At 39.1% G+C, this 12238-nt stretch overlaps 3 protein-coding genes and 1 pseudogene across 6 annotated transcripts in view; 2 read left to right on the forward strand and 2 right to left on the reverse strand.

Moving 5' to 3' along the window:
* The window catches only part of LOC144631789 (TNF receptor-associated factor 6-like), a 61618-nt gene that overhangs the window by 41081 nt on the left and 8299 nt on the right, over positions 1–12238 (reverse strand). The window contains exon 4 of the mRNA XM_078490349.1: positions 3396–3557. Coding sequence (XP_078346475.1) covers positions 3396–3557 — 162 coding nt within the window. The remainder of the gene's footprint in view (positions 1–3395; positions 3558–12238) is intronic.
* The window catches only part of LOC144631724 (uncharacterized), a 68828-nt gene that overhangs the window by 8066 nt on the left and 48524 nt on the right, over positions 1–12238 (forward strand). The gene's annotated exons all lie outside the window — the stretch shown is intronic.
* Positions 6186–7216, reverse strand: LOC144632058 (uncharacterized; annotated as a pseudogene).
* LOC144631881 (calcium-regulated heat-stable protein 1-like) overlaps positions 7080–12238 on the forward strand; it is a 209199-nt gene continuing 204040 nt past the window's right edge. The window contains exon 1 of the mRNA XM_078490468.1: positions 7080–7091. The gene's annotated coding sequence lies outside the window, so the exon portion shown is untranslated. The remainder of the gene's footprint in view (positions 7092–12238) is intronic.

A 12238-nucleotide genomic window follows, 5' to 3' on the forward strand; every position in this document is an offset into this window, starting at 1 on the left:
GCTTCACGCCAGGAACGTAAGTATCCGTGAGAATTTCGACAGTATTCTCCATTTGCATAAAACTGAAAACTGGCCCAATGACAATGTTTTGCAGTTTCTATACTGTTCGTATTATTTTTGAACATCTTTCACAGTTCAAAATTTTGCCCCTCTTTCGGTTTTCGTATTACAATAGGCGGTTGTAAAAATGCAGCGACTGACAAACTTTGTGTGACATTTCATGGTTGACTTGTTCCAGCCGCGATTAATTAATTCTCTTATATGCAAATTCTGACCGAATTCCCACGCGCGGACTCTGAGGCTGTTTTTAGCACAGAGGGTATTTCCCTACCATACCGAATTACGTAAGCGGTATAAGTCAGGGCATGTTTGTGAAGGGAATTTTTCTTCATATCTCTAAAATCCTTTCAATGACACAGGCAAAAAAAATAGATTACTCTTAAAAGAGAAATACTTTGCAATAAATTTGGATTTGCAAAGATTTTAAAAGTAGCTGATAATACCTTAAAAACATTACGTGACTCGAGGTCTAGACGATCGAAACTGAAACTTGTCATGTCAGCACATTCTTTTCCACCATCGTAATGGTATTTATTCATAGATTCTGGCCCGCTAAATTATATTTCTCTTTGAAAGCGTGGAAATTTAGTATTTTCCATGAACCAAACGCTTCAAAATCGAATAGTTCACACTAAGCATACTTTATAAAGACAAAAAAGAGAAAAATTTTCCATTTGTTACTGATTTGTAGCTTCTAAACATCGCGTGATTTCAAGCTCGACCGAGTGGAGGTCTGGGTCTGGTCACCGACAAAACGAAAAAAAAATAATAATAATAAACCGCGTGCAGAGCAAGAACTGCGCAGCGCAGTTAATAATAAACCCTGTGCAGAGCGCTCAGAGCAAGAACTGCGCAGCGCAGTTAATAATAATAACAAGAGCTCTTAGAGCTTACAACTGCGCTGGTCTCATGAGCACTTTAGGGGAGCCATGTGGGGGGAACAAAAAATGCACCCCCCCCCATATCCCCTTTACCTGCGTCGAACAATGTTGCGACTGGCAAACAAGATGGTAGGAAAACACCTTGCGTGACATTTCATGGTTGACTAGTTCCGTCCGAAATTAAATATTTTTTTATATGCTAATGCTGGCCAAATTTAATTCCCACGATCCTGATCCGTAAAACAAAAAAATCTTTTAAATCAGCAACCAGTGTTGTCTTGAATTACCGTTTAAAGATTGAATAACCAGCTCCGAAAATGGAATATTGGAGCAAATAATTAAATCAAATTTGAGAAGAACACTGGACCTGTGTTTTGCTGAATGGGAATTCCCCGGGGAATTAATTTACCAATGACCTAACCCTTGCAAGTCAGGACATGTTTGTCTCAGTGGTTTTCCATCAGATTTTAGAAATCCTCTTGATGACACAGCTCCAAAAATAAATAACGCTAAAAAGTCGAACATTTCACACTTAAGGTATCACGGAAGGAAAATTGGCGTTTTCAGCATAATTTCCAAGTGAAATTGTGTGCAAACCATCAATGGTAACCCCAATAAAGTATATATTTTCTGAAAGCTTATTGAATAAAGATTGTAATTTTGGATTTTGTTTTGATCATATAGACCATAATAAGCAACGTCAGCATTTTGTTTGCAATTATGGTGTTGCGCAACTTTAGGTTTATTTGTGAACACATTTACTGCATGAGAGCCAAAACTTTTATGTGGAATTTGATCAACATATATTGGTCTAAAAAACAGTGTCTCAGATTTTTGCCGATCAGTGCCTTGTGAAAGTCAAAATTTGCTAACGCCAGCACATTCCAGGACACAAACGTAATGTAAATAAATGTTAATTCTTGCCCGCTGAAGCGTATTTTTTAAAGCGTGAAATTTTAGTATATATTAATCTCTTCGATTCAAACGCTTCAAAATACTTCACACTGAATTTTGTAAGTAAAGATTAATGGCTTCGCAAAGATTTGAAAGGTACAGCTGATAATAGCTTTGAAAAATTACGTGACTTGAGGTCTTAAGCCGATCGAAAGTGAAACTTGTCATGTCAGCACATTCTTTTACAGCAACGTAATGGTATTTATTCACAGATTCTGGCCTGCTGGAATATATTAATTTTTCTTTCAACGCATGAAAATTTAGAATTTCCTTTGAATAAAACGCTTCAAAATTGGGCATCTCACGCTAAACATTATACCTGCCAACTTTTTCTGGGTCAAAGGCGTGAGATTTTTATCCTGAGAGTGCTAGGATTTCCGGAGACGACACGACCATTTCCGAAGTATTCCGAAGACGTTCCGAACATATCCCGAACTTAGTCCCAGGACGTGTTTTGCTAAACACGGCTATATTCTCAATGCTTTTCTTGTCAAAACTCTGAGATTTCAGGGGATGTATCGTCGACATTAACTGATCAATTGGCATGGAGTTTTCGTTTCTCACTTTGGTCTGAGTTCATATACTTTTCGAAAATGTGCCATTTATGGTTGTAATAACTCACATTGTTCAACTAGGCGTGAGAAATTGGTTCGTAAGCGCGAGCTGGCGTGAGATCGAAGTTTTCAACTCACAGGCGTGAGACTCACACCCAAGGCGTGAGAGTTGGCAGGTATAAAACATGCTTATTAAGACCAAAACATTTGAAAATTTCCCATATGTATAAGTGTATAAGTCTTTTAAACCTTGCGTGACCCCAGCCTGGCCGAGCGGGGGCATCAGTCTGGTCACTGAGAAAAAAAAAAAAAAAAACCGGACGTGCAGAGCAAGAACTGCGCAGCGTAGTTAGTAATAAACCCCGTGCAGAGCAAGAACTGCACAGCGCAGTTAATAATATAATGTTATATATACTCAGTGGTTCAACTTTACCGTTGCATGGTACAATCTTACTCTGGTTTTAATAAGTTTCCTTGAATTCATAAATTATACCAGAACAAAGAAATTAAAATATGGGCAAAATCCATGATCAAAAACAAAATCAATTGCAGGGGGAAAAAGTGCCAGTTGATGGCCTGGAGACATCGCTTCCCCAAGAAGTGACTGAGCCGGCCGTTTTAGTCCCAGAAGTTGCTAAGCAACATGACATATTTTGTACCCACGATTGTTTTCAGAGTACGGGTGAGCGCTCGCGCTAGCTTTTGATTGGATGAAATGATTAATGGAAAATCTTCGAGTGCTTCAACGAAGATTTGCCAAAACTGGCACTTTTTCCCCTGAAATGCACATTTTTTGAGATAATTTATCCCATAGAAGGATAGGTGATGAGGAGAAGTAGGCTCATTAACCAAAATTACCCCACAGGTGGATATTTTTTGGCACACATTACATACAATCAATGCACCTTATGTGTGCTGATTGGTTCCAAACAAATTAAAAGCCTACCTCAGTTTCACTCCATAGCACTCCATTCTGACAATATTCACAAGGTATTTTCCTGAAAAAACACTTTGCTTCCATGTGCTGTTGAAGATCTTGTCTCTGTATTTGTTCCCCGCAATTATTGGCGCAGTTTACAGCAACAAATAGACACTCATTCAAATGATCCTGAAATAAGCAGAAGTGCATAAAATTAAATTGATTAGCTATAGGGTTAAAGTTAACATAAACAAACCTTGAAGAAATAATCAAATATGAGGGTTGTACAGTGACCAATAATGAGGGCCCTGGGAGGAGGGGGACATTGGGGGGTACCCAATACCGCAATACCGTAAGAAAAAAAAATGCAAATACCGAAATACTGTGTGCAAAATTTACAAAATACCGATCGATACCGCACTTTTAATCGGGCACGCTTAAAGTTGCATCCACTATGTGCGTTCAGTTCTCTCTCTTATATGTGCTGATGTTTTCGTATTTAGGTAATTTTTGTAGAGCAACAATGATATGAAGCAAATCACGATTGGTTTGCTATGTTACACGAAAAAAAAAATGGAGCTAGTTATGGTGAGAAGTGTTAGCACTTGAAATGAACAAAAAATTTGTTCCTTAATAATTAGTCGTCTTTTGGCACGTACGCTGCATCAAAACTTGTTTTTCTTTCGATATTCCTCCCCTCCCTTTCCTTCCTCGTAAAAAATAGCCACGCATTCGATGACAATGATCAACAACATCATGTAAATAATTTTCAAAATGGAAACACTTTATTGGATGCTAAAACAATATAACACTTAAGGTCAAGGAGGCTCGATGTAGTTTTCTTAGCCGAAGGGTGGTTGGTTTGAAAATTAAAATTACCTAGGAAGCCAAATGCAATGTTTGATTTTTGCCAAAATACACCATAATGATCAAATATGACCAAATTTTAATTTTTTACCCGTCACTTAGTCATAACGGTTACCATAGCAACGATTGACGTTTTCTTTTGTTCTCAAACAAGCTTGATTTTCTCAAAATCTAGATTGACTCTTGGTGTTAATTTTTTTATATGTTAAAGTTTAGTAGTTAAGATTGACTTATATTACTGTTGACGAAATTTTAGAAAAATCTGTAAGAGCATTTTCAAGTAAATCAAGAATGAAATTTTCAGAAAAACACTGTTTTAATATAAAATAGGCGCTTTAAAATTGTTTCGTATTATTTGAGCACAGACTTACTGAAATATAAATACTTACAACATCAAAGACCATTAACAAAAAGCGAAAGACTTTTTGCTTTAATTTGTTAAAATATATCGACTGCCGATTGTAATAAATTATAAGAAAATACCAAAAACTTCATTCTTGATTAATTACTCTTAAACACTTGTACAGATTTTCCTAAAATTTTGTGTACAGGTAGTAAATCTACTATACTTGCCCTTGTAAAAATTTTACCGCGATCGCGCCGCGATTTGTTGCCATCGCGACGCGAACATGCGTGACGTGATTGTAAATGAACGTGAACGCGCCACGATAGTTGCTATCACGCCGCGAATGTCGCCGCGATTTGTTTCAATCACGACGCGATCATGCACGACGCGATTGTAAGTGAGCGTGAACGCGCCGCGATTGATTACCACCGCACCGCGATTTGGGGGCTGGAATTAATCTTGGGAAGTGTTCCCAGCGAGAACTCACTTCTCGATCACCGGGAGAAAGTCAATATGCTTTGAAACTCTCACAAATCATGCTGTGGTCGTAACGCAAATCATTGCCAAATTTCAAACCGAGAGAGACTGGCACTAAATTAGTTTTATCCGGACGGAAGTGGCCTTTTGGCTTTTCGTTTGTGACCTTATGACTTGCCTTTTCTCGATATCATGGCAAAAAAGTCGGCAAAAAAGGAAAGCAGCCTGAAATCTCCCTTGAAGAAGTTAAAGCGAAGGTTATTTCCGAGGATCCATCGAAGTGGAGCGTAGAATGCCTTCAGAAGTGCTTACTTAAACTTGGGCAAAGTGTGTCTGGATCGAAGGAAGAAGGTATTGTTGAGGCTGCTAAGGGTAATCTTGTAAGTAAGGGGGACAAAAATACCAAAGTTCTGTCCATATCAGTTCCTCCCTTGAAACCAGTTTATGCATTTGGCTTTAATTACCATGAAGTCAAACAAAATACCCAAGAATGGTTTGATCTCCGTATTGGAAAAGTAACCTGCAGTATAATAGGTAATCTGATTGGACTTGCTGGAGAGAAAGAGCACTTGCATTATTTATTATGTGTCAAAAACAAAATTGATCCTAATAAAGTAATAAGCCAAAGAAATTTGCTAGTTTTACCAGAGGTAGACAGTTTGAGGGTGAAGCTGTTGAAGCTTTTGTAACAGCAACAAAACTGCCAGTCACTTCATGTGGTTTTTTTACCCACCCAAGTGATATTAAGTATGGGGGAAGCCCAGATGGTGTTGGCCTGGGTTTTTTATTGGAAGTTAAAACAAGGGTGGCAGGGAGTGATGGACCACTTATCGCTGTAACAGCTAACCATCTTCTCCAGACAAATTACCAGATGGCAATCACTGGAGCAACTATTGTTTTTTGCAATCCTATCATGCATCCTGAAACAAAAAGCTTCAATCTATTTTTAATACAGAAAAACAACTTGCTTCTCACTGTTACAAAAACCATCATTGATCACATGATCACTGGAAGTATTATCTGTGAATGACCTCATGAAGAGAACAAACTCCTTAAAAAGCTGGGTGAACTGAATGTTGGCAGGGTGCCAACCTTTCAAAGCACAAAACCATTGAGATCATGGGTAAAAGAAGAAGTCAAAAAAGTAATGAAAATCAACATCAACTCTTCAGATTAATAATCTCAATTTTGTCTTAAAAACAGCTATGAATGACATAAGCAAGCAAACAGAGATTATTGTTGGGTTACAAACATGAGCATATTTTCTTCTCTGACCATCTGCAGTTCATTTGCATAATTTATGCTACAGATATAATACTTGGACAAAATGTTATTTAAGTAATCAAATATTAAAAACTGTAAAGTGTTTTCTGTTTACGAAGATAGCATATCTTGTAAACAATGCCTGTTAGCAGGATATCGAGTTGTATTAAAAAGGTTATTTTACTGCACTTTGCTGTCTTGTGTTTCCTTGGGACCAACAGGTTTCTTAGTCAAGTTAACAATGTGTGCCAGTGCAATCCAACAAATTTCAAGAAGGTCAACTCTCCCTGAAGGCCAGCATTTGTTCAAGATTGACCAGTCACGAATTCTGCCAATTGCATTTTCATTATAAATGCGAAGGGTTGCATGCAATATCAAAATTTAGATTTATGTCATTTTCATCATACTGACAGTTGTTCTTCAATGGTGGCCTGTTGTGATGTACTCCCATTTCATGACACAAATCACTAATTGCAAAGCCCTTATCAGTCATAACCACCTTTCCCTTAGGGCAGTAGTCTTAATAACTCCAATTTGTTCAGTGAGTTGTTCATCTGAGATTGACCCAGGAAAAGCATCAGAGCATTTACATAAAGCACCATGAGAAAAAATCCACAGATACTTTACCAGTTGTGTGATTTTTGTAATGGCTGAAGGTGAGGTTATTCAACTCAAAATTCTCTGATTGAGCAATCCAGGTCTCTGTGTTGTCCCCAAGAATTCCACAGTCAGCATACCCTGCATCAACAAAAACTCTAGGGAGGGAAGCTTCAATAAAGCCAGGCAATGGCTTCAGATTAACTTCGTCTAGAATACAGCGAAGGAAAACCATCCAAGCAACAAACACTCTTGAAATACATGTAGTTGAGGAACTTCCACCTACTAACTTGGCCATATCATAATGACAAGATCCACTGCATGTCTTGCCACAGTCAGTGTGACAATTAAGGAGTTCTGTTCTGCTGTCATTAGCAGTTTATTATGTGAATCTAATTTTTCCAAACTTTGAACACAGTCCGGATACACAATCAGATGTAAGAAAGGAATGACACATGCAAAAAGACAGTCAAATTCATTTACAGTGAGTCCACACATGTCAAAGAATTCCTTATCCCTGTTCTTCAAGCAGTCATAGGTTAAAATCTTCCCTTATTAAGTTCGAATTTCATTTCTTTTATTTTCTGTTCGAAAGAATCTTTCTCAAACTTCATTTCGTCTTGTAAGGCTGTCATTTCTTGTTGGAGCCGATCCATTTCTAAAACCCTTTCAGATAAAGCTTTATTTTCAGAAATCAGTGTTTTAATTTGGGCTTGGAGCGAAAGGTTTTCCTTTTCCAGCGCACTTCTTGTTTTCTTTCTCTTTTTGACTGGCGTCTTGTCCTTACATTCAAACAACCTTTCCTTAGGAGCTTTTCTTTTCCGCGTTGATTTGGGCTCACCTCTTGTATCGTGATTTGCTTCCACGAGAACTCTGCGGGCGCATGCAACCTTCTTCTTTAGACTCTTACTGGGTGTTTTCTCCATCAACGATTTCAATTTCTCTTGCTGTTCTAATTGGAACAAATAACATCAGGAATATCGTCAAGAGATAGCCTCTCACCTTTACTCCAATGAGCTGAACAGATGACTTGCTTTGACCAGTTGACATTTTCGTTCTTTAATACAGCTTGATATTTTCTCCTAAGTTCGGGATCCACTGGCAAATTGTATAGTACCAAACACCCTTGGTCTGCCAACTGTTTTGGCACAAAGTGCTGGCGCAATTCCAGTGCCAAACCATCGATCCCCGAAAACAGACAGTGAAAGAAGCCAAAGAACAGATCGAAACAGACCTTACAAAGCCGCCATTTTGATTCTCGCGCGTCCGGATGAATACATTTTCGATCCCAGGTTCTCTCGGTTTGAAATCAGGCAATGACTTGTATTGATGCATTCTCGACCCCAGAGCTCTTCTCTTTTGCGCATGACTGACGGCGAGAAGAGCTCTGGGCAACCCTGGAACAGAGCCTATTCTCATTTGAAGTTCGTTAAAACAATGAAAACACTTCTGATTGGTCGATCTGTAACGCGCCAAAATTTGAACGTGCGTCGGCATGGTTGTCCTGGCCCCTGGGGAATTGAATGTCTGTGCTTTATGTAAATCAAAGATTGTGCACGCAATCGTAATATGTGCTGTTTTCGGATGTATTTCTGTTTGGAGACGAAATCAACAGTCTCAGAGCAATTCCTCTTCACTTAAATAACCATGTTCATTTTATAACGACGTTTAACAGCAGAGAATCGTCCAAAAACAGCACTAATTACAATTACGTGACACGACCTGAATTTGCATAAAACCGCAGACATGTCTGAATGAATGCAACGGTCGAATGACTTTTTTAATTATTCACTTGTTGAACATTTTAAAATAAAGTATTCATTTAGAAAAACTGCCTTGCTGATTTTAACTTTACTGGGGCTTTACACGAGCTAAAGCTGTAACATTAATTTTTGCTGAAATTTGCAACAAAATCCTACTGCTAGTAATCGTTGCAAGGGCCGTTTTTTGTCTCTGGAATGTGGAGCGTGCGCAATAGAGTCATCGTAGCCAGATTTTGGCTACGCTTGCGTGGAGTTTCCCAGAGCTTTTGTCGCCGTCAGTCACGTGAAAAAGACAATAGCTCTGGGGTCGAGAATGGTATTGATGAAATAAACTTTAAAGATGAATTCCAGTCCGTACTGCGCAGTCTCAACGGTTTGTTTACTGTTTTTGTTTTGAATTGAAATTCTCATCATGTAAAACATCACGAGGTGTAACGTTTCGTGACTACAACGTGAAGTAAATTTTAGAGGTCGAGTCGCCGCCATTATGGATGGGAGTTTTAACCTCGACGATCTAGAAAGGAGCAATATTGAAGCGGCGGCTGCTCAGCCAGGTCTCGATGAAATCACCACTTGCACTTGTCGTGGAGCTTGTATGCGTGAAAGAGGCAGGAACTCCTGCCCGTGCCGTAGTGCTTAACAATTCTGTACTTCCAGTTGCCATCGAGATGGAGTCACAAACAGCACGAGCATTTGTTTGAACACTCGTCGTGTGCTGGAGGACAATTCCTCGGAAGACGATGACGATGATGTAAGTTCGACTTAGTTTAGCTGTGTGTTGATAAAAGTTTGGCGGGTCTATCTTTTACAACACTCGTTATCTGCGATTTTTGTGTGTTTATAGGAATTTTTTCCGGAAGGCGAAGGTACCAGCACGGAAAATGGAAATGGAAATGACACAGAGGGAGGCGAGGCAGAGGGGGAAGAAGAGGCCGTGGAGGAAGAGGAGTGCAGAGAGTTTAGTCGATGGAGAGAAGAGCACAGGGGGCGCGCAGAGCCAGAGGTAGAGGTAGAGCAGAGGACAGGGGTAGAGGAAGGGGTGCTAGAGCTGCAAGAGGTAATTAATTCATTACGGACGTAATTAAGCTTTCTGATATTGTAGAATATAAGCTAATATCATAAATGAAAAGACCTTCAAGGTAAACCTTACCTAAAGCGATTCTGTTCTTGTGCATAGAAGTCCATAAGAAACTCCGCGAGATCTTTGTCCTTTGGGAGACACAAGTGGACTCTCAATTCACGCCAGCGGGGATAACAATCCAATAAACTAATCCTTGAATTATCCCTTCGCGCATATGAAGATTTTCTCCGGTTTGCTTTCTCTTCGTCTGACAAAAAGCGCGGGTTTTCAGCTTCGGCGGACAGCCTCGCGCCGTGCCCAGAAGCGTCCGCCATTTTGATTTGACACAAACAACATTCCTCGCATTCCAATAGGCTGGCCTCACAAACATTGGGGGCTGAGACTGCGCAGTACGGACTGGAAATCATCTTTAAGTACTAATCAAAGTAGTAATAAAACTAGTTTGATTTAAGGTGGCTCGTACCGGTTTTTCTTGCGTGGGAAGTCTGGTGACTAGCGCGCGCGTCACGCTTCATGCCCACGAGTCACGCGCGAGATTTGAAAAGGAAAACAAACATGGCGGCCGAGTGCGAGGTTGCTTTTCTTCATTTTAAGAAAGAAATTCCGCGTTCAACTGAAGTTTTTTCAACAAGAACATTTTAAGTCAACTTAATGTTCGACAGTCAAAATGTTTTCGGATCTCGCTGCTCGAGTTACAAAAGCAAATTCGCATGTGCTACGATCGATCTTGTCGGAGATCGTGACTCAATTCCACTTTTTTCGTTTCAGCTTATTTGAGTTCGCTTTCAAACACATGATTATTCAGACAAAGAAATACTAAACAGTAAGACCTAAGAGGCACAACTGGCGATAACTGAAACTGGCTAAATCCCATGAAATCCTGAGCCAAAAAGTTTCGCAGACAAAGCGAGGGGAAGTCCACGCGTGTTGCGCGCGTATGTGCCCGCAAAGATCAGCGGTAGTCAGAACTGAGCATGAGTAAATACCAAACTTTTAAAATCGAAATTTAAAGTGCGCGGAAACGCGCGTGGGAATTATTGAGTTCGCGAAGGCTTTAGCAAGAAAACTAACCCGATGACCCCTATTTTTTATTGCCCTAATATTTTCCTTTTATGTAAAGGAAACGCCAGAAAAAATCTAAAAAAATTCTACAAAAGGAATTTTTAATTACATACAAATTGCTCTTTTTTGCATTTGCAAAAAATCCGCTTCGTAGAATTTTTTTAAAATAATTATACAGTTTCTTTTTCATATGCTTAAAGTTATCACGAGAAAAAAAATGGGGGTCATCGAGTTAGTTTTCAAGATATAAGCACTGGAAGCTGAAAAAGGGTCCAAAAAAATCATTGCCTATCGTTGCCATGGTAACCACTGATGACGTAATTATTGGTATTTTGGATCAACAACACAATGGGTAATTTAATTATTCAAAAAAATTGTTACGATCTTTAATTATTTTTTTGGCCATTTTCTTCCAAACGTTGCACAGTCAAAAACCTGAAAACTGGTACGAGCCACCTTAAAATGTCGAAAAACATTTTAATACGTGACGGTGAGCCGTGAGGACGTGATTCCCACGAGAAAAGTTTTATTTAGTTTTAGTCTAGACGAACTGGCGCGACAAAGCGGCACGTGATAATGAGTAAAGATAAATTAAAAGATAAGAATTTTTATTTCTTAACGGTCCGTTTTTTAATCTTTTCAAACACTTTGTTTCTTTCTTTTCTTATATCTTTGAGGAACCTTTAGTTAATACCTTTGAGCAATCCAATGACATTAAATTTCTGTCCGCCATTTTCTTCAAATGCAAATTCAATCAGGAATTCGCTGCAATTGCGTTTTTCCCATTGAAAATCCTCTATATGGCATTTAATTTAATTGTGGCTCCGAAGAGACTGTCAGAATGAGCTTTTTTTAGAGCTTTATATTTACCTTCCCGTAGACCACACACATCGAAGTCCTTTCCTGCCTTTTGCCGCAAGGTGTCGTGAACTGAGCGTTACGATTGGCTGAGTTAGGTCACGTGGTGCATAGTACACGCAATCGCCACGCCATCCCAAGCAGAAAAGAAATTTTATTTCGAGAAAGTTGGTATGTTTTCTCTTCACAATCATGCAGGACTGGAAAAAATGTGTTCTTTTTTAGCTGCTTCTGCAGTTAATTAACAAGAGTTTAGAAGCGACCTAACTTGAGGGAAAAGCGTCTCTGTGAAAACTGCTAGAATTTGTTTTGTTAATTCGAGCGACAGCTTGTTTATAATTTCAACAGCGCTATCTTGTGGGATTCATCGACTGAACTACAGCTGAACTGTGATTTTTAAAAAACTGCAAAACTCGAACAGTGGAAATAAAAACATTTTGACGGTAAGGACCATTCAATGCGAAAAAAATCTTCGGGGAAAAGCACATCTTCGACGGTTCGGCTTCTTCGCAGATGCATGCATGACCAAGAGATAGTTCGCTCGTTTGGTAGATCA

The sequence above is a fragment of the Oculina patagonica genome, chromosome 12 (assembly GCF_052425735.1).
Source record: "Oculina patagonica isolate OP01 chromosome 12, crgOcupat, whole genome shotgun sequence".
Lineage (NCBI taxonomy): Eukaryota > Metazoa > Cnidaria > Anthozoa > Scleractinia > Oculinidae > Oculina > Oculina patagonica.